This window comes from Coccinella septempunctata, chromosome X, assembly GCF_907165205.1.
Source record: "Coccinella septempunctata chromosome X, icCocSept1.1, whole genome shotgun sequence".
NCBI classification, from domain to species: Eukaryota; Metazoa; Arthropoda; class Insecta; order Coleoptera; family Coccinellidae; genus Coccinella; species Coccinella septempunctata.
This window is the reverse complement of record NC_058198.1, coordinates 8,226,459-8,246,750: the sequence shown is the minus strand read 5'-3', so window position 1 is coordinate 8,246,750 and position 20,292 is coordinate 8,226,459. Positions and strand designations below refer to the sequence as shown.

The 20,292-nt window shown below is 35.7% G+C and overlaps 4 protein-coding genes across 7 annotated transcripts; 2 read left to right on the top strand and 2 right to left on the bottom strand.

Annotated features, from left to right (window-relative positions):
• The first annotated feature begins 3,384 nt into the window (after positions 1 to 3,384).
• Positions 3,385 to 7,692, top strand: LOC123321599 (sorting nexin-17). The gene is made up of 6 exons (XM_044909280.1): positions 3,385 to 3,580; positions 3,633 to 3,825; positions 3,923 to 4,271; positions 4,522 to 4,891; positions 5,383 to 5,682; positions 5,776 to 7,692. The coding sequence occupies exons 1-6, from the start codon at positions 3,518 to 3,520 to the stop codon at positions 5,905 to 5,907; spliced, it is 1,407 nt and encodes a 468-aa protein (XP_044765215.1). The 5' UTR covers positions 3,385 to 3,517; the 3' UTR covers positions 5,908 to 7,692.
• A 461-nt stretch (positions 7,693 to 8,153) lies between these two features.
• Positions 8,154 to 16,771, top strand: LOC123321486 (serine protease snake-like). The gene is made up of 6 exons (XM_044909122.1): positions 8,154 to 8,331; positions 14,039 to 14,314; positions 14,553 to 14,650; positions 14,797 to 14,906; positions 15,461 to 15,884; positions 16,237 to 16,771. Exons 1-6 carry the CDS (start codon positions 8,271 to 8,273, stop codon positions 16,396 to 16,398), a joined length of 1,131 nt encoding a protein of 376 aa, XP_044765057.1. The 5' UTR covers positions 8,154 to 8,270; the 3' UTR covers positions 16,399 to 16,771.
• Positions 8,537 to 13,562, bottom strand: LOC123321483. 3 transcript variants are annotated; one of them, XM_044909117.1, is made up of 14 exons: positions 13,430 to 13,562; positions 13,284 to 13,381; positions 12,687 to 12,818; positions 12,394 to 12,531; positions 12,077 to 12,214; positions 11,827 to 11,952; positions 11,476 to 11,589; positions 11,153 to 11,251; positions 10,651 to 11,091; positions 10,435 to 10,593; positions 10,308 to 10,379; positions 10,082 to 10,255; positions 9,859 to 10,029; positions 8,537 to 9,286 (listed from the first exon to the last, which is right to left on the bottom strand). In XM_044909117.1, the coding sequence occupies exons 2-14, from the start codon at positions 13,369 to 13,371 to the stop codon at positions 8,637 to 8,639; spliced, it is 2,502 nt and encodes an 833-aa protein (XP_044765052.1). In that variant the 5' UTR covers positions 13,372 to 13,381; positions 13,430 to 13,562; the 3' UTR covers positions 8,537 to 8,636. The 3 variants fall into 3 exon arrangements, with proteins under 3 accessions (XP_044765052.1, XP_044765053.1, XP_044765054.1); XM_044909118.1 differs by having other exon boundaries at positions 13,434 to 13,556; XM_044909119.1 differs by lacking the exon at positions 9,859 to 10,029.
• Positions 16,763 to 20,125, bottom strand: LOC123321484 (plasminogen activator inhibitor 1 RNA-binding protein-like). 2 transcript variants are annotated; one of them, XM_044909120.1, is made up of 8 exons: positions 19,733 to 20,125; positions 19,509 to 19,647; positions 18,866 to 19,069; positions 18,095 to 18,178; positions 17,959 to 18,036; positions 17,715 to 17,901; positions 17,453 to 17,659; positions 16,763 to 17,369 (listed from the first exon to the last, which is right to left on the bottom strand). In XM_044909120.1, exons 1-8 carry the CDS (start codon positions 19,968 to 19,970, stop codon positions 17,298 to 17,300), a joined length of 1,209 nt encoding a protein of 402 aa, XP_044765055.1. In that variant the 5' UTR covers positions 19,971 to 20,125; the 3' UTR covers positions 16,763 to 17,297. The 2 variants fall into 2 exon arrangements, with proteins under 2 accessions (XP_044765055.1, XP_044765056.1); XM_044909121.1 differs by having other exon boundaries at positions 18,095 to 18,166; positions 19,733 to 20,124.
• Between the last annotated feature and the right edge of the window lie 167 nt (positions 20,126 to 20,292).

The following is a 20,292-nucleotide window of genomic DNA, read 5'->3' as shown; positions in this document are numbered from 1 at the left end:
ATGTAATAATATATAGAAGGTGATTCATTGGTAATAAATGGTCGGAAGCTAATGGTAGATAAAGGATATTGAGATGAGTAAGAATAACCTATATTTGAAGGGTTTATCTCTCATTAATCAACATGGTTTTATTGATTTTGTCAATTTCTTCAATTAACCATAACTTTCTAACCACCTTTTTTGATGATATCTACGTGGCAAGTTTATCCTCTGCAAAAAATAGTTCATATTGACATAGTAACTGCATTTTTCTTCAGGTCCGGCCTTAGAAAAATTGAGATATAAGGTTCAACACAAAAAAAAACACCCTCTACGTCAAAATTCTTTTAATTTGATAGGATATTCGAAAACGACAAAACTTAATGGAACAAGGAATTTCTCGTAAATTGAATTTCATTCGGTATTTATTAATTTTACCGATTTAATTCAATTTTTTGGGTCACAAACCTGAAACTCTACGAAAGCAAAGTCTTATATCTATTAATAATTTAGTAACTGAATAGAATAATTATATGCTCAAATACTTAAATTGTATGTTACTTCCAATCAATGACTAAAGGTGATTTCTATGTCTGAAGAGTGTTTTTAATCAGAATCAGAAGAAGCAAACTCAGTTTAGTCTTCCACTGGTTCAGTACTTTGTAAGTATTCAATCAATACCTCTCAATTGACCCTGTGAAGGTACAGAATAAATATTTCAAGAAAACTTGTAATTTGGGTTATTTAGTACTGAATTGGAAAGGTACAGAAGGAAAGATCTAATTCAATCCTGAAATAAGAATTCCAGTGTAGCAGCGATATGTATATAGGCGCGCCATCTACGATCTAACAATGAAAATTCTATGGTAGCCGTGCAGATTCCTTTTCAATTTTGCTACCCATCTAGTTCGGTTCAATAAACACCTGATAGGTGGCGCCACCCATCTACATAATACTCACTGTCCGACTCCTCCAGCCTTTAAGTATAATTCTTTTCAGTAGCGAATCACTTGGGCCCTGTGCGCGGCCATGGATGGATCTGCGGCTGGTGGTAAGTTGTGAGCGGTAAGTCCTCGAAGATGGTTACTCCGTAGCTGTCTTGGGGCACGCAGACTTCGACCTCTTGGTCGAACTCGCTCTATGGCTTTGACCATAGGAGTGAGATAGTCGACTTCTGCGCTTATGATGCGCACGTCCTGCTCATAGAAAAATGTTGAAATAATGAAGAAATAACTTTCCGCCATATTTGTTTTGATGCGTCACGCGGTCTGTTTGGTTGGATTACTTTTCGACCGGCCCCCGTATATTTTGAGCGAATTTTTTTTTTCCCGCCCCCCCGTATAATTTTGGAAAATACTTTTTGGACGACCCCCGTATAAATTAAGGTCGAAATACTTTTCGGATGCCCCCGTATAGTCCCGATTTCGACCGGCTCCGAGAGAGCGACGGCAGCGCCACATTTTCAGTTCATTTTGACCGCATTTTGCGGCAAAACGCTGAACTAACGGCAAAATCGCCTACTAATTCTGACCCCACAGTATTTCGCTGGCATTTCATGGGCATGCATGGGAATTTTATGAAGGAAATTTTTACTCGAATGATTTTTTTTTTTGCTTTCACTTCACGTGGGAGTTTCCAAATAGGGTGAAATCGAATAATTTCCTCATTCTTTCCAGAATACTAGTTCTTTTTCCGGGATTCAGTGGCCCATGAATGGGATTTTTATGAAGGAAATTTTTACTCTAATAATTTTTTTTTTGCTTTCACTTCACGTGGAGTATTACAAATAGGCTCAAATCAAATTATTTCATCGTTTTTTCCAGAAATTTCCCAGTTCTTCGGAATTCAGTGGGATTTCATGGGTAGATGTATGGGAATGATATTTTTTCCGTTTTTTTCAAGGGAATGCAATGTCCTCACCCTTAAACTTGAACTGCATAAATTTCTGAAAATAATTTAAAGAATATATTCAGTTCAGCCCTATTTGAAAGCCCCCACTTGAAGGGAATGGAAAAAAAATTCATCCGGGTAAAAATTTCCTCCATAAAATAGCCCTAATCCCAGTGAAGGGATTAAATAATCTGATTTCGCCATTGTTGAAATCTCCCAGGTGAAGTGAAAAAATATTATCGGAGTAAAAATATCCTACATAAAATTCCCATATGCATATGCCCACGAAATCCCACTGAATCTCGAAGAACGAGGAAATAATTTGATTGAGCCTATTTGGAATACCCCACGTGAAGTGAAAGCAAAAAAAAAATTATTAGAGTAAAAATTTCCTCCAAAAAATTCCCATTCATGGGCCACTGAATCTCGGAGAAAGAACTAGTATTCTGGAAAAAATGAGGTGGTAATTATTCGATTTCACCCTATTTGGAAACCCCCACGTGAAGTGAAAGCAAAAAAAAAATCACTCGAGTAAAAATTTCCTTCATAAAATTCCCATGCATATGCCCATGAAATGCCAGCGAAATCCTGTGGGGTCAGAATTAGTAGGCGATTTTGCCGTTAGTTCAGCACTTTGCCGCAAAATGCGGTCAAAATGAACTGAAAATGTGGCGCTGCCGTCGCTCTCTCGGAGCCGGTCGAAATCGCGACGGAATATACGGGGGCAACCAAAAAAGTATTTCGACCGTAATTTATACGGGGGTCGCCCAAAAAGTATTTTTCCAAATTTATACGGGGGCAAGCAAAAAATATTTTCGTTCAGAATATACGGGGGCCGTTCGAAAAGTAATCCAACCAAACCGACCGCGTGACGCATCAAAACAAATATGGCGGAAAGTCATTTTTTCATTATTTTAAAATTTTTCTATGAGCAAGACGTGCGCATCATAAGCGCAGAAGTCGACTATCCCACTCCTATGGTCAAAGCCATAGAGCGAGTTCGACCAAGAAGTCGAAGTCTGCGAGCCCCAAGACAACTACGGAGTAGCCATCTTCGAGGACTTACCGCTCACAACTTACCACCAGCAGCAGATCCATCCATGGCCGCGCATGGGGCCCAAGTGATTCTGCTACTGAAAAGTGTTATACTTAAAGGCTGGAGGAGTCGGACAGTGAGTATTATGTAGATGCGTGGCGCCACCTATCAGGTGTTTATTGAACCGAACTAGGTGGGTAGCAAAATTGAAAAGGAATCTGCACGGCTACCATAGAATTTTCATTGTTAGATCGTAGATGGCGCGGCTATATACATATCGCTGCTACACTGGAATTCTTATTTCAGGATTGAATTAGATTTTTTTTTCCTTCTGTACCTTTCCAATTCAGATCCATTGAACTTTCTTTAGTTCAATGTTCAGATCAGAAATATATATCTCTTCATAAACTTTTTAGGGTTTTCACTCCCAATCTCTACTCTCGGAGTAAGTTTGTGAACACACCCTTTGCCCAATGTCACTTTGACAAACCTGTCAGAAAATGTCAGAAGAACGAATGGGTGTATTTATGTTTTTAATTTTAGTGTAATTAATTGTCTGTTTATATTTTATTGAAGTAATTTCACATCTAGAAAGGATTTATTAATTTAGTAATGATGCATTTTTCAATTCCTGATGTACAAGAGATAAACGATGGAAATGGGTCAACATTCATTGTATATTCATTTATTCGCTAATACTTCCCTATATAAATAGCAGCTTTTTTAGGGCTACAATATCCATATTAATGGAGTTTTTCATTGCACGGTGAGATATAAGCAACTACATAATTTACATGAACAGTTGAAAAAAGAATTTGGCAGTGATAATTTGCCAAGTTTTCCACCAAAAAAATTATTACCCCTCACTATCAATCAGGTAGACGAAAGAAGATCTCTTCTGGAAAAATACATTCAAATGAGTAAGTCTGTACATCTGAGAAGAATGACTTTTTCGATACAATTTTTGAAGTGATAACATCATTAAATGTCGAAATTTTAATAACCATTCTGTTTCAGTTGGACAAGACACAAAAATACTCTCGTCAGATCTGATTATTGGTTTCTTACTGTCTGCACAGCAAGAAACTTCATGTGAAAAAAATATCGAAGTGAATTTAGATGTGTACACATTGAATAACTACAAAATTTCTATTAGAGTTTTAGTTTTTGACAGGACAGATCAAGTTTTGGATAAAGTTTGTAAAAGCATCAACTTGCCAGTGGAATATGTGAAATATTTTTCCTTGTTTCTCATCAAGGAAGATAATGGTGATATGTTTATTTTAAGGAAACTTTTGAATTTAGAATCTCCCTATATGTCTCATAGAAGTGTGAAGGAGAATAATAAGATCTTCTTGAGGAAAAGGTTAGATCTCAATGTATATTTCACATTTCTCAAATGAGGTTCAGTTTGTAATCACAAATTATTCCCAAAAACCAAATCCTATCTGTTATACAGGCCGTACAATTTCCCAATTTGTGTTTGTAAATGATAGTTTATTATTTGTATCATTTTTCCTGACTATAATTGGATAATATAAGTACCTAGGGTCAATATTGTATTTTCAACTCTTACATTAGAATGTGTTTGAATTTTCATTTTTTATTTCTTCCAGCTATTGGGATTCCAATTTTGACAATGAACTCATGAACGATCCAATAGCTCTGAATCTTTTATATGTACAGACAGTGGCTGAATTAGAGAAAGGTTGGATATTGTGTACTAAGGACACAAGATTGCATCTAACCAAATTACAGGCCAAATTAGCGAAAAGGGATTATATCAAATTTGCTGCTACTCTGAAATATTACGGATATACACAGTTTGCTCCCTGTTTCTGCGACTATCCCAATCCTAGAACCAAAGTTTTGATAGCCATAGGGGATCATGAATTGAATATGAGGATTATTGATTCCGGTCAACTTTTTAAAGAGGGCTGTTTTAAAGTGACTAGAATGAGATGTTGGAGGATTACAGCTACTCATGTAAGCTGCCATTTACTTACTACTTCTTTCGAACTGAAGGGTTTTCTGAAAGGGGAAAAGAAAAAACATTGTGTAGGTGGTTCACTAACCGGATCTAACTAGTGGTAGGCCAGATTATTTAGGGGAGAAAATTTGCAATTTAATTCTAAATTTATTCAACATAAATACAAAAAAAAAATCAACATTCCAACTTTTTCCTGAAGAAAGCCCGGAACTACATGAATTGTATTCATCGCCTCTTTTGAAGACTGCTGTCACAGCTTAAGTCTCAGAGGTATCTAGAAATAAATTGTCAGATTAACAAAACATAGCAAGCTCTTTACGCTATTAAGAGAAGCAACTTTAAATAATTTTTCAAGAATTCTAGTCAGTTGAATATGGATTGTTGCAATGATTTTATGAACCTTTCATTGCAGTAAGCCTGGTATGTTAGCTTTTAGATTAATCTTAACATTGAATTCTCATTCTGTTTAATGACTTTCAATTTTTAGAATAAAATAGATAATCCTGCAAATAGTAGAGCCACCAGTACGACTTCTTTGGAGTTGGCATTTGAATATTTAATGTCGAAAGATAAGTTACAATGGGTGACAGTAACAAGTGATCAAGCTATTTTAATGTCCTTATGTCTGCAATCTTTGGTTGATGAGTTGTTGGTTAAAAAGAATGGCTACGATACCAAAACACAAACAGTCAAGAAAGGTCCCTGGTCCTATATGAAGAGAGATGGATCTAGTCACCTTATATCTCTAGACAATTTAGATTTAAGTACAGATATTAAAACGACAACAGTAAGTTTTCGTATCTGGAGCTTTTTATTGATTCCCTTTTTTTAAACAATTGTTGGTGAATCATGTACAAGTTCAATTTCTTTTTATTTTCAGGAAGGTAACAGAATCCAAGATACTTTTTCAATAAAAAAACTGCAAGAGAAATTCTCTATAGTTTCATTCAAGTCTGGCAGAGGAATTGTAGAGAATCATGCTTTTGAAGGTATAGGGGATGAAAATTTATAAGGTTGAGGAGGAAACCAGGCTCAAAACTATTCGAAGGACTAATATGTGGTGCTACCGTCATTTTACCATTCTGAAACCTTTTCTTTGCCAGTTCAATTTTTCATAACTCACTCACACTTCTGAATGAGCTACAAAAATTGATATAAATGGTCGAGTTCAACCCCACATATTCTTCAATTGAAAGGTAGCAAAAATAATCTTGAAAACTACAAAATTCACTAGAAAAAAATTTACTAAGTGAATTGAGACAACATAATAGAAGGCCACTTTCAACTTCCGGCTTTCTAAAAAAAAATTATCTCAATTTCAAGTTGGATAAATTCTTTAGGAATGCACTAACACTATGGATTCATGAGGTTGACTCAGTGATGTTGGACATACAATTATAAGAGAAAATATTCCGTTCTGCTCTTTTTATGGGGTACTTGATGTAATTGTATTACAGCACATAGATCTATGCTCATATGAATTTAAAAAAATCATATCATATAAATGACATATTATATTTTACTGCCTCTAGATTTTTACTGTAAACATATTCCAAACAAAGACTTAATATAAACTTTTTGAGGCTCAAGTTTACCATATTAGGCCAACCAAGTTGAATATTAACATTTTTGGGTGAAATAATTAAATAGTATGGCGGCTTTTTGTTGGGGCAAATTATTTAGTTCATCAATAACCTTAATTATAATATGTATGAAGCAAGTTGTGGTTGAAATACTAATTATCGAGAATAGAAGTTCTTAAAAACCTTCAATAAAGAGGAAAGCAAAATGGTGCATTATCGTATAATGGTGACTTCAAAATTTTCGTTCTCAGAGTTTCAAGTTCCTATATAGTTAGAAACCTGGCCATAACTCTTTCTTTCTTCTCTACAAAATCTTAAAACAATTATTCAATATACGCTAATCGTACTAATACATTTATTGGGTGTATAACAATTGTGTTCATCATGCGAGGAAAATGATTCTTTTTGAAATTTAACAGTAATCAGTGTTCAATAGTTATTTTGAAGTTTTGCAAACAACAGAGCATTTGTTAGGACTTGGGACCAGGCCTAATATTATAATAGTAGTGATTATTGTCTAAGTGAAATTGGATATTTTTTCAAGAACTAAGGAAAAAGTGGATTAATCCCATAACTGGTCTTCTGTATGTACTCGAAATGATCATTATCATCTTACGACTTTTGTCAGGACAAATATAATAGATGTAGATGTTATATATGTATATGTTACAGTAATACATTTTGGGAAAGTTGGTCATTTGAAAGATAAATCGAGTGATATTTCGAACCGCTAGTCAGATTTAGTTCTTCCCAACTTTCAAAAAAAAATTAAGCCAAAGTTTAAATTCGAATAATTCTCATTTGAAGTGACAACATTCCCGAATATTTTTAATTGACGTTATTGCTCATTTTCAGTTATTCATTCGAAATTTTAATGAACGCAAAAATTTTTATCGAAAAATGAATTGATAATCGCTAAATGCTCAAATTTAATATGTATACCTACTTTTATTTCAGTACCTGAAACGTTTATGCGATTTTTATAATTTTACAGCTATTAGTTGTAGATATCCCTTGTATATTTTTATATAGGTGACGATGAGAAAAACAGGAATAAAATATGAACTATGGTGTATTTTTCATATTAAAATGGAAACTACGATGCCGATACGTCCAAATTTTCTGTACTCTATAAATTCAAAACCTCCGAGATGTATTTTATCATAATTGTTGTATATTAATGTAATGGTTTTAAATAAAAATGATGAACAATTTAAGATCTCATTTCACACCTTCAATTTTCTCCCAACACAATAAAGAACAAAAAAATGCTCTTACGTTATAAATTTTTTGAAAGTCTTTCCTGACGAATAACGGAAACAATATGAAGGATAAAAGAACTCCGAAATGTTATTTCTTCCTAATTTTTGCAGACTGCCAATAATAAAAAACCGCTGGACCAGAAACAAATTTGTCAAGAATTTTGATGCGAACGTATATTATTATAGATTTTAATTGCATAAAATTACGAGACAAGTTGCACCTGAATCGAGTTAATGACTTTGATTTCTTGTAACTATTCGTTCCGAGAATAAAAATAAAATAAAACAGGAAGGTGACACAAATTGCGAAATTCCGTAATGATATAATTTGAGATAATCGAAATAATATTAAAAATAGCAATTCTCAAAGAGCAGTCATACGTGTCTGCTCTATTCATACCAAGTACGTGGAATAAAGCACCTACATCCGTTTTTTTACCTCTTCTGTTGTTTGACATGGAAGAATTTTGCGCTAAATTCGCTCATTCGTTCTTTCTGGTTCTCGCGCGATTTTTATACCCATCTCGATCATGGTCTCGTGCTTGTATGGTATATTGCTGCATTTGTTCTTATTCCTGCCCAAAATTTCTGGTAAGTTGATCGAATAACACCTACATATTGATTGAAAGTCAATTAAGTTTCACATATTTAGAATCTAGGGATTAAATCTAAAAACGCGATTTAATTTTAGAATCTAATACCAGCTCAGTATACTAAAAACTGAGCTTTAACACCTTGATCGTCTTCAGTCCATAACTGAAACGAAAAAGACTGATTTGGAAATAAAAAAAATATATACGAACGAGGAAATGAGTCTTTATTTGAAACTCATGATCACAGGAATTTGGCATCACAGTAAATGTATATCAATGTAAAAATATAGCAATATAAAATAATTATTCATCTCCTTGCAATTTTGCCCTGTACAACTCCTCTTGCTCTTGCAATTTATCGTCTGGCAAGTTAGCCTTATCCACTATTTGTTGTCTACGAGTGCCAATGATCTTTCTTTCGATGGCCAAGGGCATGAACTCGATCTGCTGCACAAGTTGGATGAACAGATACGGATACTCCATGAACAGGAAGGTGTAAGATAACTCGAAATCTTCATCAACATCCTTCATGCGTCCACTGATGCGGATATCTCTCTTTTTACCGATGATCTCTTCACTTTGTGTGAATTCTGCAAGGAGTTCTTCCTCCTCCAAAACGCGCCTGCAGGATGCTACCAATTCAGCTTTGCATCTGACCTCCCTTACACGATAATCCATGGATAGTCTGTTAGGCTTATTGAGTATACAACCATGGTATATGAAAGGGTAGTTTTCCTCCAACATCTTCTCAGCTTTGTCATAGTGTGGCACCTCGTATCGTACGGATAAAATGAAAGTCATCACTTCAGCCACCTCTTGGTAGTATTGCAGTCTGGTAGGGTCGACATGTTTTTCGCAGAAATCTGAACCATCGCCACTTTGGTCGCATGTACAAACTGTCACACTGCCGTACTTCATATGAACGGCAGCTCGTTCTAGATTGTTCTCGAATACTGAAAAACAAACAGAAAATCAACACATTTGAAGGAAAAGTTTAAATCTTGAAACTGCAGGAAATTCAATTCAAAATATGTATGATACGACATTGGTGCAGCGATTTCATCGTTTGGAATGTAAGCGCATCCACCAAAAATAAGGAATAGTTTGTCATTCTACCCAAATCATCATCCCCTGTTAAGATAGGCCCCTTCAACTTGAGGGATATCCTTGTTGAAACACTCAACTACTACTCAGATTGAAGAGTCCCCTAAAAGGATAAGTGTGACGATTGTATTAAAAAAAAAGATGGAGGATGAAGCTGGAGAAATATAATTATGACTTAAGCATGTCCCACTTCTATCTCAAACAAGAATTGACCGTTCTGGAGGTTTGTGGGAACACCCTTTACTTAGAACATGAAGGATTTATGGTAAAAGATTGGTTCTAACTATGGAGGGTAGGTTTCTGTTCTACCCTCCCTATTGATGCAACAAGGCCCTTAAAACAATTGATTTTCTGAAATGTTTCAGATTAAATCGTTTCTTAGCTATTTTGCGATTTAAATGAGTGAATTCAAGGAGCTTACTGTGCAAGTATTGATCGAGGAAATTATAGGGTATTGTTGGTACGGGGTATCTGGATTTTTTCGGGGTGAATCTGGAATAATCCCAGCCTATATTCTTGATGCGTTGGTAAAGGGGTGATGGTTCAGTGATAGGTAAGGGTCCTTCGTCAAATGTGGGTAATTTTTCGAAATCTAAAAGAAGCAAGGGTAAAAAAAAATCGCTCAATCTGAGAAAAATACTCACATTTTTTGAATTTTCGCCGTAAAGGATCTATATAGGTAGTGTTGGGCCCCTTTGGAATTTCCTCATCTTCTTCCTCAACCGCTGCTTCCTCTTCTTCTGCTTCCTCTTCGGCGGTACTTTCAGCGTCAGGGAGATCAAAAGTCACGCTCTTCTTGGGTTTTAGCTCATTTGTACCTGAAGAATCATTAAATTAGAACGTAAAAATTGTTTTAAGTGTATTTGTTACCTATCTTCGGCGAAGCCATACTCGAAATCAGGTTACTAGTACTTTGGGAGCCTCGCTTCCTCAAGGGTATTCCTACAAAATGTTTACTCAGTACCTATATTGTTGTGAAAGAAAATTTATCACTCACGGTTTCTCGTGAATAAGTCTTCACTTGGTCTACTACTTCTTGGGGTCGGGTTTGGTATTGCAGGCTTGATCTCCTTGTTTTCCAGAGTATTTAGGCTTCCAGACTTCAATGAACTCTCTTCCGCTTCTTTCTTTCGGTTTAAAAGAAACGCCGGTAGCCCTAAAACATATATTCAGATGTGAACAAGATGTTTAAAAATCAGGGAACCCAACTCACTTCCAATTTTGGGCTTGGGAAGATTCTCCAGGGGTGGAATCCCTTTTCCACAGCCTGAAGCCATAAAGGGCTTCGGCTTAACAGGGCCAGTAGGTCGATTTTTCTCGGTTTTCTTATCGAGCCTGCCTTTAACCATCAGGGGTGCCAAGATTTTTGGTTCGTTCTTCTTTACGGTAGGCTCAAGTGGCTTGTCGACTTTCTTGGCAGCAGCTGGTCGAGGGGTGTCTTTCTCCAGGGGCGTTTTTGGTGGAATTATTTTGTCGTTGCTGACATTGCTTGTGGATTTGAGGGATTCTGTACTTTGGCGAAGCTTTGAGGATGATCGCTTATTTGTGGCAGGTCCGTAAATGTTTTCAACGCTCATACGTGTTAAGTTCTTCGATGGGAAGAAAAGCATGTTTTTGGAGTCGATTTTCTTCAATTGGTCAGCGAGTCGAGACCCTTACAAGTAGAAGATTAATATTTTTCATTCTAACTATAACATTCAATTCATTGAACTAACCTGAAGAATCTCGTCCCTTGTGATTCTTCAGTTTTAGGTCAGTGTAGCCATGTGTTGATTTCAGCATAACAGATGATTTTCCACTGACACTATCTAGGTCTGGGCGAACAAGAAAATTTGCCATCGTCGAAAACGTGAAGACAAATAAATAAAATTATCCCTATTGTTATTTTATACAAAATTGATAAAAAAGATTTAAACAAAATTGAGAAGTACAAGCAAAAATCAAACTATATTGCTATAGCTTTGAGCCATGTGTTAGATATAAAATGTAAGAAACCCAGGAGTATATACATGAAGGCATGAAAAATTATGTCACTCACCGTCTAAGTTGAGAATTGGTACCTTTTGTAGTTCATCCTTCAAACATGTTTGAGATCGTTCAACACTCAGTGGCCTTTTTTGTTTTGGAGCAACTGATACCACCGTTTCTGCATCTAAGTATTCAAAAAACTGAATTGACCAAATTCTTTTATAATTCATCTCATTTTACCCATATAGAATATCGGAATATTTAAAATCTTTACAAGAAATAATTGAGTAGACAAGCCTGAGAAGCCAACACCCAATCTACGCCCATGGATTTCGACTTATACGGCATTGAAAAGATCAGTTCAATAATTAAACAGAAAAATTAACTTTCCCCTAATTTTAAATGAATTAAATTCACTTACCATCAGATTCTGCAGTTGGGGAGTAACCCCCTTCACTGTCAACAGACCGTTCATCGCTAAAACTCATTGGTGGGACAGGCAACGAATATTTTTGCTTCTGAGGGACTGTTATCACAGTTTCTGCTCCTAAATATTGATATATAAAGTAATGACTAAAAAGAATCATACCCCTTTTTATGAAATATAACCGACGCCCATGGACTTTTGGGTGGAATTATTTTGTATGAATTTCCAGAATTAACCATCTCACCATCAGACTCAAAATCTGAGGAATATTCTGCTTCCTCATCAGGAGAAACGATTTCATTGGTGTATTCTGCAGGCTCTGGGGTTGAATTAAATTGTTTAGGGGAAAAAGCCTTGAGAGTTTCAGTATCTGTTTCCGTCCCTGCATTGAAAAAAAACAATTAATAAAAGACTACGTCAAACAAAAATAAAATTTCGATTTTTCCTTCCCCTAATAAACTCTTCACCGACGCCTATGGGTTCATAGATTATCAACCAACTTTTGAAATGAAAAGTTCTGTAAATGTTTTTCAATAAATGTCAAATTCTGAATTCACTTACCAGTTGAATCGAATGATGAATAATATTTTTCTTCTGCCTGTACTACCCGGACGCCACTGGAACTCCTTCGAGGTGCATATTTAGGAAAAAGTTCATGCGGAGAAATTGGTTTGATAGTCTCAGTGTCTGTTTCATTTCCTATTTATAAAAATCATTATTTTATTAGCATAAATAACCCTTACAAAAATACGCTCCTGGCATCTCTAGTCCATTTTTTGAATTTTTTCAAAGAAGGAATGGATTGAATCTCGGAAAGATAACGAACTATCTATAAATATTGCAATCGAATTTACCTGAAGAGCTACGAGCAGATAGAAATTTTTCTTCTCCCCGCACGCCACTGCAATTCCTTGAACTAGTAGAGGGTTTAACAAAAGCTGTTTTAGGTCGAACTATTTTCACAGCATCTGCCTCGGTTGCTGTATCTGAATAAATAAATCATCATAAAAATCTTCTTTTAGGACTAAAATAATCTTTCCAGAAGGGTCCTTCAAAAATTATAGTTTTTTGACAGTTAAAAAAATTCTGACAACACCCCTTTTGACAATAATTATTTTTGGATTTTTCGTATTTTTTGTAGGTTCTTTTTATAGTAATATAGTTACATACATACGCATGGATATTCAATATCAATTTTCCAACTCAATCATTCACAACTGATTATTTTTAGTGAAAAAAAAAATTAAATTTGTTTTTTTCAAAATGTGTGCTGAAATTTGACAGAATTTCGATCGAATTCTGTTGGAACATTTTTCAATTATCCCATAACTATTGATTTTAATTCCCCGTAAGAACTTAATTTTCGATCCATGTTTCATGTTTTTCTAGTGAAAAATAAGGAAAATTGAATTTAAAAAAGTAATTTTTTTGTTCAATTTCGTGAAACTCACCAGATTCGGAATCTTGAGGTCTTGGTTTAGCAATGAGGGGTTCTAAGCGTCTTCTGGGACGAGATGTTCGGGGTCTTGAACGGTCCATGATGACTTATCTGAAAAAAAAATCAAAATTCAAAATTTTCGAGGCAAAAAAGGCTCACCTGCTTTTTCAGACGAGAAGGAGTTGAATACGGATGTTATGGTGTAGAAATAATGTATATTTCGAATTGTCGAAGTGCAAAAATGGGAGGTAAAATGTAAAAGTATAAAAAGGAGTGTGCCTTTCAGAAATTATCTGACAGAAAGAATGAGTGAAGGATTTTTTTTGCATAGTTACCATTCGAATTTTTATTTTATCATATTCATAGTAACCATTCACAGAATAATTATATTTATTAATTCTATGAGAATTGAATATAGGGGGTTAATTCAATAATTATATCTTATGAAGAACAAAATTGGAACAAATTTTGGGGTCAGAGCAGGGGCGCATACAGCAGGGGGCCCAAGGGGGTCATGGAGGATCTGTAATAAAATTTTTCAAATTTCAATAGAAATGACTACTCATCGACCACCCAGGAGCTGGTCAGAGGGTTTTTCACTCGGTTTTTCATTGAGACTGATGAAATATGAATAAAATATTATTCATAGTACTGTTAACTTGGAAAAAATGAGACAAAAGGCCCAAGATGGAATATAATGTATCATATAAAATTCAATTTGAATTCAAATAATTATGTGACAAATTATTGTTCAACATTAAATTTCAGACTCATTCTCCCATGGATCTTCGTTGTTTCATTCCAAGTACCCTAAAATAATGACTATGGGCAATGATTACACTGATGATAATGGCCCCCCTGAGCCAACTCCATTTGAACCGTCTACTCCCCCATCTGTTACACCCCCGCAGACAACATCATCATCAATACCGACAGAAACTACACAAATTCATATTTTGACACCTACCCCCTCGACTCAGTCGTATAATCCTCCAGTGACTCCATCAACCCCAAACAGAAATGGAGTATCCAAAGCTGTGGAAAGTAAGTATGGAGATTACGAATAAATTTTGGAATAAAGTAATGGGCGTCCGCAGAGGGGGATTTCAAAAATTACGAACTTTTAGGGCTTAATTATTGATTACTTTTATGAAAAATTATCACTCGGCTGCTCTGAAAAACTGATTTTTGCGGACGCTCATGAATAACATTTCCCTGTGAGAAAAATTCCAAAATAAAACAAGCGTTATAATTTTTTGATTGATACTTTCTTTTCACATAGAATGCAAGGAATATCACGATTGGTTGATCAGAAGGTCGACATTCCAATTTTTCATCATTAAAGGAACACCAGCTATAGAAAAAGAATTTCCACATATGGTATGTTGTTTAAAAAAAAGATATTCATGTACTTCACAAGTGATCATGTGTTTGTTATTTCTTGAAGTCTAAAAGGTATTTTTCAGTATATTATTATATAACTAATCCAGTTCTTGCGATAGCATTATTTTTTTTTTTTATTTAAGGCCGCTTTGGGATATGGGGCAGAAAATAATATCCAGTGGCTATGTGGTGGTAGTCTCATTTCAGAAATGTTCGTGGTAACTGCGGCCCATTGTCTGAAATCTGTGGAGATGTAAGTCATAAATAAAAAAAAAATTATTTCAGCTATGTACCGAATATTCGCCAATGGGCCAATTCGAGTTGCAAATATTTCTACCCTGTAGCTCAAAAACATTGACTATAGAACACAAAGCAATGCATTAGTGCTGCCAAATTTTTCTCAATTGTAAAACCCTGAAAATATTGGCTTCAAGGCAACTTCTTTTGTTCGCAATCTTCGAATTTAGAAAGTTATTCTTTCCCGAAAATAGTTGAAAGGGATGAAAAGGACGCGACATGACCATTTCAAAGCGACCTTGGTTTTACAGCACTACCTGACTCCCATATCTGGCGGGTATTTGGGTTTTTTTTTTCTTGAAAAGACTGTACATTTGTCCTTTCTGCAACATCTGTTGAAATTCGAACGAAACAAAATGAGGAAGATTAAGTAAACAGATTTTTTGTATTATTTAGATTCTCAATCACTGATCTAATTGAACTCCTACATCATCATATCAGACCTTTTTTCAACTCTTCTCAAAAATACTCAATCTGAACATGATTTTTTGTTTTATGGGCTGTTTTTAGGGGCCCTGTAAGCTGGGTTAGATTGGGCGAGATAGACTTGGCATCCAAGGAGTCAGAAACTGTTCAAATGTATTCTGTTGTGGAAAGAATACCCCATCCAGAATATTCACCAGCTTCGAAATATAACGATATAGCTTTATTGAGGCTAAATAAGCCAGTGACATTTTCTGAAGCTGTTTTACCAATATGCCTATCGACATCCGAATCAGATGTTGGAGAGAAACTTATAGCCACAGGCTGGGGCAAAACAGAAGTTAATGGACCAAGGAGCAATACGTTGCTCAGAGTTGACCTGGAATATTTTTCGAATTCCGTTTGCAACGAAGCCTACGCTGATGTTTCGAAGAAAGATCTCCCTGAAGGAGTTTCTAAAAATAAACAAATATGTGCGGGAAGTAGGACGGACAGGAGAGACACTTGCCAGGTAAATAAACGACAATCCCAGACTTTTATTACAGGCAACCTATGGGGCACTTGCTGCCTATATAAGAAGTAATATTGACGACATTCTGAAGAATGAGGCCAAATATAACTTTCCTCAATAATGTATCTCTCACACAATCAATGTTTTTTACTGAGTGGAATGCATTTCAGTATTTGGGGTGTTTATAACATCTTCATGGCAAAGATTATAGAGTTATAACTCTATAATCTTTGCTTCATGGGTTATGAAGAGTTCCCTAAATACCTATATGATGACAATCATTGTTAGGCTGTCTCTGTATTCTTCATAATTTCCCGGAAAATATTCAATGAATGAATTGAATTTTTTTTAGGGAGACTCAGGAGGACCACTTCAGATCAACACTGATAAGCTGTATCTGGTTGGTATAACGTCTATAGGTAAAATGTGCGGGCTGCCTAAAACCCCTGCAATATACACCAGAGTGCTGTATTATGTTCCTTGGATAGAACAAACAGTGTGGAAGGATCAATGAAGCGTCTAAATTCTAAAAAAATGTTTTCGAACTTGTTCAGATCAATTCACGCAACGTTCTCATCTAAAAAAGGTCGAGTTATTCAGGAATCATAAAAACCATTCATGCCAGTCAACTCACTAGAGCTCAAAATAGTTTATTACTCATAAAAACTACATAGTGAATCATGAGAAAATTTGTCTCGGGGATTTTCTTCCTTATTCATTTATTTTGACCTCAAGCCATTTTTCATGGCAATAAAATGTTCCTTAAAAATTAGAAATCTGATATACCCCCCAATTGTAATCTGTAGTTTTATGTATGAATCCTATTTTCAGATGGGAATTCTGAGATTAGGTAAGGTGTACAAGAATAAAAACATGTATTGAACCAGTTTGAAAGTTTATTGATATCAGAAATGACATCCAGTTAAATACAAAACAACGTTCGTATGATAATGCAAAGTGTAGATTATCTGTTGAAATAATCCTAGAAACAAAGAATAAACATTAAGTTGTTCATTCGATTCGAAAATTTGATCGAAAATAAAAACCATCAAATTTGTGTTAAGTATATAAACAAGATCATAATTTTCAAAAGCAGCCACTAGAAACCGTTAACAATGTAGCTTAACACTGACTAGTAACCGTCACCCAGACCTGGGATCACAGACTACACTGATAAACAATTATATATAAGAAATTTCAACACTTTTCTTACTATCAAATTTACGTCAAGTTGAAAAATTGAAATGATCTGTTTTAAAACTGCACAAAGTCACTACACTGCCAAACTGATGTAGTAGTAGTCTCTAATTATTAGAAGAAAACTGAATTTCAAAAGTTCATTGAAACTTTTTAACGTTTTTAGGGTTAAGCGAGGCGCGCGCATGCTCCACCCTGTAGTGATTGGTTGCGAACTTAACCAAGTGATGGGAAGTCACGTTCATCGTCCACTTTTGGGGCCCTACGAACGTCCTGTTTTTCTTCGCCCTGCAAAAATACAACCAAACAATAAAATTTCCACACCATGTACTTATTAAGAGATAGAAACGAACAATTCAAACTAAACTCACCTGATCATCACGGAACCGTCTTTCTGGTCTCTCTCCACGTGGGTTTGGTTTGTTTCCAGGCCCTCTTGGTCCAGATCTGGGTCCTTTACCTCTTCCTTGACCGGGACGTCTGCTATCGTTGAATTGTATATCTATGTCCAGAATGTGCTTTTGTCTGCCAACACGTTGGGGGTATTCGTTCATTTCGTACTCCTCCTCTTCGGTTTCCTGCGAAAACAACCAAGAGTAAGATTTAAAATTGAATTGAGGCGTTGGAACTGACCTCTTCATCCTCTTTCTTCTTCAGTTCATACATCTTCTTCCATTGGGAGGGATCTTCGCCTTCACCAGCTTTCCGGATATTGTAGGTAGGTTTAGCACGGCCAGCACGCTGAGCTTTCCATTCGTCCAGGGTCAGTTCCTTTGGTTCTTCCGGTTGGGGTGCTTCTGGCTCAGAGGTGTCTTCTCCCCTGTAAAATTACAAGGATAATATTCCTGTCGAATTTACTATAAACGAAAATACTAACTTGGATTCGTTCGATACGTTAGCCTCATTTTCCGCCCATTTGTCATTAGATTCGGTAGTCTTGTTAGGATCAGCCTCTCTTAAAAAACAAAGATAACATGAATATCATAGCGAAGCAAATGAAATTTTATACTAACTCGATGACATCCTTGTTGGATCCCCAGTTGTGTGGTCCAGAACCGTCGCGCTTGTCCACATGTTTCACTCCTCTGTAACCATGGCTGCATTAATATTCATTATCAATTAATAAATGGAAAATTAATAAAATAATAACTCCACAATAAAATCCACTGATGGTTCCATCTGGCCATGCTTTTGTTAAAAGCCTCGGATGATGCAGGAATTATGGTAACTTGTCCAAAGAAAGAAAGCACAAAACATAACGCATGATTTTCTGCTAGACGTTAATATCCAAAATTTTTTATTTCTGCTTATTTCAGATATCCATGGAGATCTGGCAACAATTCAAAAGAACATGACAGTATGTACATGAGGCATGCGCATTTTGCGGAACGCGCTCCAGACGTAATGAAATATCCTCAAGTTATTGATTTACAAAAAACTAAATGACTATATTTCAAGTATGAAATTTAAAAACCAACAATGGTTAATCAATTCTTGTTAACTAGGTCTGACAGGTTCTATTTTTGTCATGGACTTTAACCACATATGCTTCAACCTAACCTCAAAGTTATATAAATAAACATCAGAAGAATATTAATGCCAAATTGTTATTTTGTTTACTGATTTTTTGGCCGATTACGCCTTGATCTAAGATTGAAGATATGATTATCTGGAAAATGATGATGTACCCTAAGTTCCAAACAGAAACACTTCTCAAGAAAACCTATGTAACAAGAAAAAAAATTGGGAAAGTGTTGCTTAACAAGGAATGATAATTCACTCACGTTTTGTCCGATCCGCTTTGCCTGTCGAATTCACGTTTTCCTCGGCGTTCATTGAATGGTTTTCGGGGTCCACGGTTTTCTCCAGGTTTGTTGAAGTTACGTTCACGGTTGTTACGGTCTCCTCGCTCCGGTCTGGGGCGATTTTCGAAGTCTCCAGTATTATTGTTCCTAATTCTATCTTCACGGTCTTTACGGAACTCACCACTGGGGGGTAAATAAGAAAGTTGTCACATAAGTAAAAATGAAAAATTATGCAAGTGTTGCAGGTATCCCTAGTGATATTTGAATGTGACAAATCTTTATAATACATGGATGTACTCCAGTGTAGCCCTTAGTAAAACATTACAGTGAAAAAACTGTGCCAAAATATTGTAGGGGTACATAGAGTTATCAGAGCCACATACCAAAGCAGATTTCAGTGATATAATTGAACTAGATCAATAAATGAAATATGTTTCAATCGAGGTAGGAAATGGGCTAAAAATAAATAGGTAAAACAATTAAAAACCTACGCATTATCTCGTGTTACAAATGAATGCTCGTTCACTGACGATATTTCGCTGACTGTGCACTGGATAATTTGTAAATAAACATCAACTGCCAAAATACACGTGGTTTTAAATGACTGAAATTCAGAACTTACCGCTCGTTCCCCCTGAAACTACGGTTGTCTTCACGGTTTCTTCTATTATTCACAGCCTCGCGGTTTTCATTGTTCTTCTTTTCGAAACTACGTTCGTTTTTGCCATCGTTAGAACCTTTTTGGATGTTGGACTTCAAGTCTAAACAAACCGGTAACGACAGTTAAAAATGTACCAGTCACATGGGAAGTAATTTAATACTGTATAGGAATTACTCAACACTTACCGTCGCGTTTCTCGACAGATTTTCCAATGATCTCCTTAGTTTTCTTAGCAACCGGCCCTGTTTTACTTTTAGGCTGGATTTCCTGTTTAGTCTTGGTGTTTTCCTTTTCGGCAACTTTGACTTTCTTTTTAGCCTCTCTTTCTTCCTCCTTCTGCTTCAAAGCTTCCAGGGGGTCGGATTCATCATCCAAAAAAAGAGCGTACCTATTGGCTACACCAATTCCATAAACATTCTCCATTGTAATAACAACGGGCGATTACTTCTCAACTAGAAGATGTTGGAAGATAATAATTTTGGCTTCTTTAGCCTAGTCACTTCTCGCATTCATTCAACACAATATGGCCGTTGCACGCACACGCACATGTAGCTTCTATCACAGCACTCTGATTGTCTATGGTCAGTAAGGGTTATGAACCAAAATCATAGCATTTTCGTTGAGAGTTCTATGATTTTTTTGGCGGGACAATTTCTGTCAAAAAGTTTTCTTTATCATAGGTCTCCAGAATTAAAAAAATAATGTTTATTGAATGAAAATAATAGGTTGCGTAGTATTTTCTTGA

Excerpts from the sequence above, each read along its gene's own strand:
- LOC123321599 (XM_044909280.1), top strand. The coding sequence starts at position 3,518 with ATGATGCATTTTTCAATTCCTGATGTACAAGAGATAAACGATGGAAAT. Across the intron at positions 3,581-3,632 it reads GAAATGGGTCAACATTCATT|GGCTACAATATCCATATTAA; the intron begins GTATATTCATTT and ends CAGCTTTTTTAG. Across the intron at positions 5,683-5,775 it reads CAGATATTAAAACGACAACA|GAAGGTAACAGAATCCAAGA; the intron begins GTAAGTTTTCGT and ends TTTTATTTTCAG.
- LOC123321486 (XM_044909122.1), top strand. The coding sequence starts at position 8,271 with ATGGTCTCGTGCTTGTATGGTATATTGCTGCATTTGTTCTTATTCCTG. Across the intron at positions 14,907-15,460 it reads TGTCTGAAATCTGTGGAGAT|GGGCCCTGTAAGCTGGGTTA; the intron begins GTAAGTCATAAA and ends GGCTGTTTTTAG. Across the intron at positions 15,885-16,236 it reads ACAGGAGAGACACTTGCCAG|GGAGACTCAGGAGGACCACT; the intron begins GTAAATAAACGA and ends AATTTTTTTTAG.
- LOC123321483 (XM_044909117.1), bottom strand. The coding sequence starts at position 13,371 with ATGGACCGTTCAAGACCCCGAACATCTCGTCCCAGAAGACGCTTAGAA. Across the intron at positions 11,252-11,475 it reads ACCAATTCTCAACTTAGACG|ACCTAGATAGTGTCAGTGGA; the intron begins GTGAGTGACATA and ends TTGTTCGCCCAG. Across the intron at positions 9,287-9,858 it reads CCTCGATCAATACTTGCACA|TATTCGAGAACAATCTAGAA; the intron begins GTAAGCTCCTTG and ends TTTGTTTTTCAG.
- LOC123321484 (XM_044909120.1), bottom strand. The coding sequence starts at position 19,970 with ATGGAGAATGTTTATGGAATTGGTGTAGCCAATAGGTACGCTCTTTTT. Across the intron at positions 19,070-19,508 it reads AGTTTCAGGGGGAACGAGCG|TGGTGAGTTCCGTAAAGACC; the intron begins GTAAGTTCTGAA and ends TTTACCCCCCAG. Across the intron at positions 18,037-18,094 it reads TCCAACAAGGATGTCATCGA|AGAGGCTGATCCTAACAAGA; the intron begins GTTAGTATAAAA and ends TTGTTTTTTAAG.